General features: G+C 40.3%; 2 protein-coding genes across 2 annotated transcripts; both read right to left on the reverse strand.

The window, feature by feature from the left end:
* Positions 1–1463: 1463 nt before the first annotated feature.
* Positions 1464–3116, reverse strand: cskmt (citrate synthase lysine methyltransferase). The gene is made up of 2 exons (XM_082525813.1): positions 2871–3116; positions 1464–2191 (listed from the first exon to the last, which is right to left on the reverse strand). Exons 1-2 carry the CDS (start codon positions 2947–2949, stop codon positions 1515–1517), a joined length of 756 nt encoding a protein of 251 aa, XP_082381939.1. The 5' UTR covers positions 2950–3116; the 3' UTR covers positions 1464–1514.
* Positions 3117–3694: 578 nt separating this feature from the next.
* On the reverse strand, positions 3695–8843 carry otub1b (OTU deubiquitinase, ubiquitin aldehyde binding 1b). The gene is made up of 7 exons (XM_082525877.1): positions 8735–8843; positions 6771–6832; positions 5383–5481; positions 5136–5254; positions 4804–4888; positions 4276–4470; positions 3695–4102 (listed from the first exon to the last, which is right to left on the reverse strand). Exons 1-7 carry the CDS (start codon positions 8814–8816, stop codon positions 3905–3907), a joined length of 840 nt encoding a protein of 279 aa, XP_082382003.1. The 5' UTR covers positions 8817–8843; the 3' UTR covers positions 3695–3904.
* Between the last annotated feature and the right edge of the window lie 397 nt (positions 8844–9240).

The raw sequence follows: 9240 nt of genomic DNA on the forward strand, positions 1-9240 counted from the left end.
TCCTGATACTTTTTTCACTGATCTGCACAAACTGCAGTAGGAGTGTGGCAATAATCAATACTCACAGACTAACAACGCAAAGACTAAAGGCCACTGGTATGTCCCACTGGGTGGCATGTTGGCAAAGTTCAGGAGTATCACACCAAAGAAGATCCTGAAGCTGAAGAAGCATTTTGCCATTCCCACTTCAAGAAGACTTCAAATGAATATTTTAACCTCACACCTTCCACAACAAAACTGGACAAATCAAGAAATAAATCTAATGGCATACATTCTGCTACTTTCCAGATGTTGCAGAGCGTGGTGTAAGGGTATTGCTACACCCTGTCATCCACTGATTGACTGGGGGGGTAGGCAAACTGAGGGCTATCAGCAGTGTCTTGGGCCATGTGGTTGATGTGTGTGAGAACCAGTTTTTCGAGGCATTTCATGGCAATTGGTGTGAGTGCCACTGGCCTGAAGTCGTTTAAGGTGGACATGTCCGGTCTTTTGGAGACTGGTATGATGGTGGAGGATTCGAAAACGCATGGGACTACTGCCTGACAGGTTGAAATGCACAATGCACTGTTACCTCCCAACAAGCATCCCTCATCATCATTTCTTTGTGGCGTTTCTCTCTGTGTGTGAGTAGTCCAGCTTCTTCCCACAGAGGCATTAAAGCCTCAGTGGGGTTAGGTTGTTTTGCCCATAGGTGTGAGCGGTTGTGTTTGTGTTAGAGAGACACCTTTTCCACCCACCCACCCTCCCAAAAAGCTAGAATTGGATGAACCGAATGACATTTGTAATGCATTATGTAAAGCTGCAAGGTATTTAGATGTTTCTCATAAATAAATCTGAGTAACATGAATTAATAAATCAGAAATAATATCTGAATGCGGGAGATCCATCACTGCCAAAAAATATTAATTTGATTGGAAACCATTAATGTGTCTAGCTGATGTTTTTTCTTCCCTTTTCTTTCTACCCTATTGTAGTGCACTGTAACTTTGGTACTTTGTACCTAGAGCTACTCTTCTGTTTACAAAGAGGAAATGAGCAATGTGGTCGTGACCTGGAAAACACACTGCCACAACATCACAACAACTTTGCCTACTTATCTCTCTATATATAAGTTAGATATATATAGAAGTACTTCCATAATATGATCGCCCAAAACTACTGGGCTTTAAACATTACTAACGTGTACCTAAAACTGCCGTCTCCAGGCCTGGAAATGTTTCTACTCTACTCTACATGTCTTTAAAATATTTCTCTAAAAGAGGCATATGTGTGATGTAAGTATAGAGAACATTTACTTTGCAAATTGTATCACAGTGTTGTGTTCTGCTGGATGGGATTGAAATCCTGGATGCTGGGTGCCTGCTGGCCACTAGATGGCAGTGTGTGACAAGTAATGAAAGAGAGAGATTTCCAAATCTATGCAACTCAAACATGAAACACTGATTTACAGTTCAGAGATGATATTACAATTGTGTTGTATTATTTTATTTATTTATTGGAGTAAAAAGTTTCAGTTATAGAGCAGGATGAGGGGTCACCTGGTAGCAGTAGTAATGGATCCCCCTTAGCTCTCCAACTTCCTGCACCCCAACATCTGCTGTCATCACTCCCGGATCCTGTGCAGCCGTCTCCAGCCAAATAAGCCTGGAGTCAGGGTCCTCATCAGAAAACTGGAGCAAGGACCCTGAACTCCGCAACACCCTTAAACACTGCTTCAAGACCAGGCTGGCATTTCGCTTCCCCTCCCTGGACCTTAACAAGGCATCAGTGGTCCCCTTGTCAATTATAAGGTCCACAGTACTAGGACTGAAGCGTTTATCAAGCTGTGTGCAGTCCAGCTCTACGAACTCAATTTGAGAAGAACAGCTGTGAGGTTGAATGGCTTTAGCTTGAATGTGTTCCTGCATTAGTTTCACAGCTATGGGGGAAATGTCAGCACAAGTGACATGGACGGAGACAGGAGAGTGCCTGTAGATAGAGGGTCCCAGTGCTGACGTACCACAGCCCATATCCACCACCTGGAGCGCAGCGTCTGGGCGAGACATAGTTTGCAAGAGGGGCATGATGAAGTCTCGGACAGAATCGAAACCAAAAAACCACTCAAAGTTTTTGAAGGTGGCTTTCCCGCTGCTGGTCTCGGTGTAGAAGCGGTCCCAGGTTGCTTTCTTATCCATGTTTTCAATCAGTTCAGCTACAGTGAAACAAAGATGGGACACAGGAGTTATCAGTAATACACAAAACATCGGTTATTTTAGCATGATCATGACTGAGCTCTTTTCTTAGGTTATAAATAGACATTAATAGTTTCTTTTGAGGAAGTTCCCTCAACTTTAATGTGATTTCCAAGTTTATACAACAGCAGTGTGTATAAGATACATTTATGCATTGCTGATATTGTTGTAAAGATGCACAAAACCTTTCAGTCAAATCCACGTGATAAACATGCTTTGCTGTTTGGTTCAGCTTTTCGGAAGCTGCGGTTTATGATGTTGTTGACAGGTGTTTGGCTAAGTGTTGCCCAACTGTGGTCTGCACAATTGTTTAGAAGGCACACTGCGGCTGCGATTAGAGACTTAAAGCACATCTTTCTACACAGCTACGATGACCTTTAATGGGCTTTAATGTGTAAACTAGCAGCCGACTGTACTACAGGACTACCTCGTGGTACAACTGCTTTTTTTTCAGTGAATACGTCACTAGCTTGCACCCCAGTCACAGCAGAGTCCTTCGTCTCTGTGAATGGCTAAGGTGTTGTAGCTAGTTGCTAGCTGTAGCTTATTAGTCTGCAGTCACGTGTAGCATGAAATGTCATGAACACATTTCAGTCAGGCTAGCCTGGTATTAAAAAAATATAACATGTTTATACATACCAGTTAGAGAAGAATGATACCGCAAATAAGCCCCCAAAACTCTTCTGCCTGACAAAAATGACTTTAAAAACGGAGACATCTTGCCTTTCACTCTAACCTTTAACGTAAGAGTTCTCACTTTGGTATTTTTTCTTGGTACCAACAGGACTCAACGTCCATAAAATGCTAAAGAGTTTGCTCTTTAGCATTTTATGGTTATAGACGATCTTTGGTTCGGTTATGCTGCAGTGACGGAACTGCGCATGTGTGTGAGTGCAAGCGTAAACAACATACACCCACTTAACCATTCTGTCAAAAAGCAGCTGTCCGTGTACATCACTGACATCTGTATATTGAGAACTACATATCAAACGCTTTCTAGGTACCAAAAACCTTTTAACATGTACGTTTTCTCTTGTAGGTCATATACAATTTATTACTGTATAGTCCCATATTCTTCTTTCTCCTCTCCCTGCAGGAATAATGCAATAATGCTTTCAATTCAAGTATGGTTATACCAGGTTCCTACAGATGGATGCAGCACAGTTCTGACATCAAATATGCATCAACGTGCAGTGTTGTTTACACAAAAAGACTTAGAACGTTATTCTCAACTTTCAATATTTAACTGAAAAACAAAAATCATACTGACACAAGAAATAAGATGTAAATTGCTTTAATAAAACTCAATGAAACGCAGTGTAACAAAGGAAAAGAAACAAAGCAAGTAGATAACATTTACAACCACAAAAGAAAAAAAAACCCTGTACAACTCTAAATGGTTGGAGTCACTTCTATATTTCCAAAGATTTTTTTTTTTTAATTTAATCATTTTGTCATGACTGAAGGTAAATTTGGGGGTTTGGGGCAAGAAGGGCAAATGAGGCAAGTAATGTGATTTTCTCTCTCTTTTTCGTTTTTTTTTTTTCCAAATACACGAGTGTAATCTCATACACAGATGTACGCTTCATCAGCATGGCTGCTGGTAGGATTTCTTGAATGCGCTGCTGCGGCACACAGCAGGAGATGCATGAGATGGGCTGTGGCCAGGAGTGCTATTTGTACAAGATGTCGTAATGGCCAGGTCTATAGAGGAGGAAGATGCGGGGGTCTCCGCCTTCGGGAAAGACGTGGTGATTGACTGTTCCTCCCTCTCCTCTATCCATGTACTCCACCAGAATGGATACGTCCAAGGCCTGAGCTAAGGCGATGATGTGAATGTGGTCACTTTCTTTAGACATTGGCTCTACCTCCTTGGAAAAAGAGAAGAAAAAAGCACATTAGGTGCGAGTTTCAGACAATAAAACGTGTTTTTTGTACCAGAATGGCAAACAGTCATAACATGTCATAACAGTTCAACAGTTATGTACATTATATTTAAATTTAAAAGCAGGAAAATGATTATCTACGTAGGGAAAACCTTCACCTGCTGGCAGAACTCCTTGACAGTGCGCCCACCCTCTATGAAATGCTGAAAGAAGGTATGCTGTCGCTGCAAGTAGCCTGAGGTGAGCAACCGCAGGTACACCACCACATAGTCTGATACGTTCTGGTCATTGAAGGAGTTCAGCAGCTCCTGCAGGCTCGGCTGTTTCTCACATAGCTCAATCAGGTCCATGAACTAGCAAGAAAAACAAGATTTACATGTTTAGACTCATGTACTCAGGCCTCAGCTTGCCAACTTTCTATTTAACTGGCCAAAACATGTGCTCTGGCAGATGGCCATCTAAAATTGGCTAATCAATAAGGAAAAATCATTTGCACCTTAACCAACATAACAAATGATATGCTGTCAATCAGGTTGAGGGTTTTACACCTCTTTTTTTAAGCTTATTTACAGCAACAATGTAAAAAAAAACCAGACAATAAAACAAATGTATCTAACTAGATGACATCCATTTGCATTTGTAGCAACTTCACAAAAATAGTCATTTAGGTTTGCCAGAATACTCACAGTATTGTGAAAATCTTCAATAGTAAACTCAGTGAAACCTTCGTTAACCAGATCCAGTTTACTTTTAGCTGCAACTGCTTTGAACCTGATGAGACAAAATGTGTATTTAAAAAGTAAAAATTGTAAATATTACAGCCGCCTATGTGCTTATCCGAATTTTAAAATATTGAAAACAGAACACAGTGTACTGCCCACACACACTCATACATCCGATGAACAGACAGAACAGCAGCAGAACGCATTTAAATCGTCTGAGATGATGATGAAGTGTGAATTTGAGCATAGACACTAACAGCCAGCAGAGCACACACAGTAACCACTCTGGCACTCACCTCTGAAGTTCTTTGCTGTCATCTAGCAGGGACTCGAGATGTGCAAAGCCAAAGGCTCTGTAGAAACAGTTTCCATCTGGTCGCGTCTTGCGAATGTACGAGTATTTTTTGTGCAGGTCCTGTAATAACAATAATTTTAAAAAAATCTGTAACACCAGATCCAAAACAGTTTTTGCGAATTTAAACAGAGAAACTTTGGATTGACGTGTGGCTGCAGTAACCTGAGAGGTGCAGCGCTCTGACTGACCTTGATCTTGAGCTGATAAACCGTGTCATCCTCAGCGTACTCGCTCTGCAGCACCGACAGGTCCTGTCTGTCTGACACTAAAGGGTTACTGTTGGCTATCTGCACAACCACACACACAAAATTGCAAATTAGTCATTGCAATCCATCTCAATACTTGTTTTTAGACTTTTTATTAAACAGTATGTCAGTGATTATGCATTAGTGACATTTCTTTTTATGCTCATCATAATCTCACAGCTGTGCACATAAAGCCTGTTACAGGTCAAGGTCAGTGTAATTACTGCACAGATAGATTCTCAAAGAAATGCATCTCATTTGTGTTCAGAGTGCAAATGATGCTTTTATAGCCCTGTCCACATGTCATCTGAGATTTCTGAAGTTGTAACTGTGAAAAATAAATAAATAAATAAATAAATAAAGACAGTGGAATAGGGCTGCCACAAACGATTATTTTGATAGTCGACTAGTCACCGATTATTTTTGCGATTAGTCGACTAATCAGATCATCATCCATTGAACGTAAAAGTACAGCTTATTGCACCAGCAGCATCTGCTCTTATATAACTATCATTAGCTTACAGCTTTAAGTGTTTAAGGTCTGTGCTAACTAAAAATAAAGACAAGATGATAGTTAATTGAATTTTAATTAAATGTGCAGATTGTTTCGGTGGAGTTTAATAAACTCAGCCGATTTACTCAGGAACAAATAAAATACTGAAAAAAGCCAAACAATAACATTTTTAAGTTATCTAAGTGACTTATATATCATGTTTAACCTGAGTAGGGCGGTGGGTTTGAAAACGATCTGCCGGGAGTCCGGTGCTCTCATGGCCCCCGGCTAGCTATCGAGCTAGTGGGTAACAGACGTCTCCGAAAACGTCGGAGCGCTTTTGAAAATATGTGGTGTCCTGATAAACTGAGCAGATATTTGAGGTTTACACAGCTACATTCTCGCCTGAAAATATGTTAAACGTTTATTTTGTGACCCAGAAAGAATAATAAGAGTAAAGTTAAAACTAACTAGCTGCCGCCATTGTTGACAACTGCGCTGGGCCGCGCTATGAATTCTGGGACACAGTTTCTTCTTCTTCGGGGTTTAACGGCAGCTGGCATCCTTGTACATGCAGTGCTGCCATCTTCTGTTTCAGTCCGTTATTACACTCTTAAATCCTGCTACTTATTCCTGCTTTTGGGATCTTACAAAGCTTCAAACGACGCGTCGACTATTAAATCAGTCGTCGACGATTTTGATAGTCGACGTAATCGTGACTAGTCGACTAATCGTGGCAGCCCTACAGTGGAATGTGGAAATTTGCTCATCCGGATCCCGAGAATAACACAAAGTCATCTTTATTTCTTTTTGCTTTCCAAACTAAAGGCTTTCTTACCTCCTGCTGAATCCGGTCCTGTTGAGCAATTATGGCCTCATCATATGCTAGGCAGTTCACTCCTGTAAGACAAAGGTGACATATTTAAGAGGCTTCAGGAGTAGAGTAGTACTTAAATGACATACTGGCCGACATGGAGGATGGTGAAGCTGTGGCATTGGGATTTTAACTGCACATCAGACTAGAAGCAGATTTACAATACCATAAATGTAGTAGCATTTATGGTGCTATATAAAGACAATAGCACTGTAACAGTTCTGAAACTGAGACTGAAACTGCCCTACAAACATCTACAGTATCAAAGCACAACTCCATCTTCCCAAACTGTGCAAGCTGTATAGAGGTGTTAATGTTTCGTCAAAGGATGCTAGTCTGAGAAAACTCTTATGTTTAAAAACTGATTAGGTTAACGTCTTTAGTAGAGGGACCCTAATGTGATCTACTGCCCAGATCTGTGGTTTAAAAAAATGAAAAAATTGAAAAAAGGATGAACTGAAAGCTAGTTCCACCTTCTAGTGTTTCAGAAAGTTAGGATGCAAGCATTTGCTACTAGGAAAACAACTGTTGCACAAATTCAATATTTGGATTGGATATTGATCCGATACCAACCGTGAAAACTGGACCGGCTATCAGTGATAACGAGCCAGCCCATTCGATTCACTTCTGTGTTGCTCTGTGTTTACTTTGCCACGTGTATCCTAGAGCTGTTTTCTTTTAATTCACTAACAAATACCAAAAATTGTATAGAATTATATTTATTTATTCATTCCTTTTTAGTTTTTTCAAAGTTAGGAAATGTTTTAACTTGAGTCTCGTGTTTCCTGAAACATAAAAGAATACTTTCTAGTCTCTTGCTCACATTGATATAGATTATTCAATTAAAACTGGTATCCTATCGCTAGTCAGTATTAGCAGTTAGCAAAGCTAAGGTATCGGTATTGGATGGGATTCAGAACAAGCCTATTTGGGCCATCGCTGACTGCATTCACTTTTACAATTGGTGTGTTTAAGCAGATGTGACCTAGTGACACTGTCAGTGTACCTGCATTGCACCTGCAACGCTGTGTGACAATGTAATACCCGAACAAGCCAGGGACTAAAACTGAAATAACTTTATATTACTTGGTTATTCTAGGATATTTTTTAAAAACGCCTAGCTTGGATTTAGCAATCACAATTAAATGCGACTACATTATCTTGGATGTAAAAATAAATAAATAAACTTGATTACCCGTAATACAGTGTAGGTAAGGAACTAGTATCTTAATAAAAGTAACGGTGCCAGGTCCTGCATGTCGTTTTGCTTTAAATGTTTGTCTTTTGTCAAAAAGCCCTTTTAGCTCGGTGTTTTCCTTCTCACTGGCGAAACCACTGATTTCGTTATAATGCCAGACAGCTGCATGTAAACAAAATGTAATAAAATCTGGAATAAATCAATTGACAAAGACACACTTCCCCTTTCCGTTTTCGTCACCTGCCGACACCAATAAGCAAACAAGAGCGCATTTAGCCCTTGGTCAGCATTTAACATGAAAACAAGTTAACCTACAAGCTAACGTCAGTCAGCTAAACTTGGCTAGCGCGACTTGTGCGAAAACAAAACAAATTTTAGCCACGACGACAGTCGCAGTTTTACAAACTAAAAATACGACGTCTTTTCTTTAATATTAAGTACACATTTTAAGCATTTCCAAAAGTCAAAACCTCTGGAACTGTCACTCACTGCTGCCCTGACATTAACTAAACAAGCTTTTTTTTCTTTGTGTAGCAGTGGCAGCTAGCTAACGTTAGCCCAGAAGCTCTGGCCTCTGTGTGCCCCTCACCGCTGCACATCAGCCAGATTCAGCACGGAGGAGGTAACGGCTGAAACGCTTTACAGATGCTCGTGTGAATAAGAGCTTTGTTTAGAAGAGAAATGACAGCGCACTTTGCTTGACATTTGTTGGTGTAACTGTTTCTCTCACCCTCCATCTCTCCCTGTGATGACTCTTGCTGCTCCTCCGCCATCTTAGCTGCTGAGATCGGTTTCCTCCCTCCGCATGACATCACTCGTCGCACACTTCCGAGCGCAGGTCAACGGTAAACTTACTTTATTTACTTATTTATTTATTTATTTATTTATTCATTCATTCATTCATTCATTCATTCATTTAGTTGGTGGGCAACCTTTTCGCATGAATAATGACTTTGTTAACAAAGCTAAAGCGTCGTACGAGGCTTCCAGTAAATAATGCATTTATTTATATAATTACAGTATTATACCATATTTAATATACATTTATTTCTTTATTAATTAAAAACTTTAACTAAAATGAATAGAATATTTGGTAGTGTTGTCAAAGGGTTCGTGTTGTTGCTCCACGCCATTATAACAGGTTTCTTTTCTGAGGGTCAGGCAGGATTATGAGGCAGGTGAAGTGTGCAGTCCTTCCACAAAACCATGGACCCTCACAGACCTGTACAGTCACTG

This window comes from Aulonocara stuartgranti, assembly GCF_965226115.1.
Source record: "Aulonocara stuartgranti genome assembly, chromosome: 3".
NCBI classification, from domain to species: Eukaryota; Metazoa; Chordata; class Actinopteri; order Cichliformes; family Cichlidae; genus Aulonocara; species Aulonocara stuartgranti.

Bases quoted from the DNA above. Each gene is read 5' to 3' on its own strand.
- otub1b (XM_082525877.1), bottom strand. From the start codon at position 8,816: ATGTCATGCGGAGGGAGGAAACCGATCTCAGCAGCTAAGATGGCGGAG. The intron at 6,833-8,734 runs GTGAGAGAAACA...TTTGTCTTACAG, and splicing joins ATCACAGGGAGAGATGGAGG to GAGTGAACTGCCTAGCATAT. The intron at 4,889-5,135 runs GTGAGTGCCAGA...TTGTCTCATCAG, and splicing joins GACAGCAAAGAACTTCAGAG to GTTCAAAGCAGTTGCAGCTA.
- cskmt (XM_082525813.1), bottom strand. From the start codon at position 2,949: ATGTCTCCGTTTTTAAAGTCATTTTTGTCAGGCAGAAGAGTTTTGGGG. The intron at 2,192-2,870 runs GTATGTATAAAC...GTTTCACTGTAG, and splicing joins GTATCATTCTTCTCTAACTG to CTGAACTGATTGAAAACATG.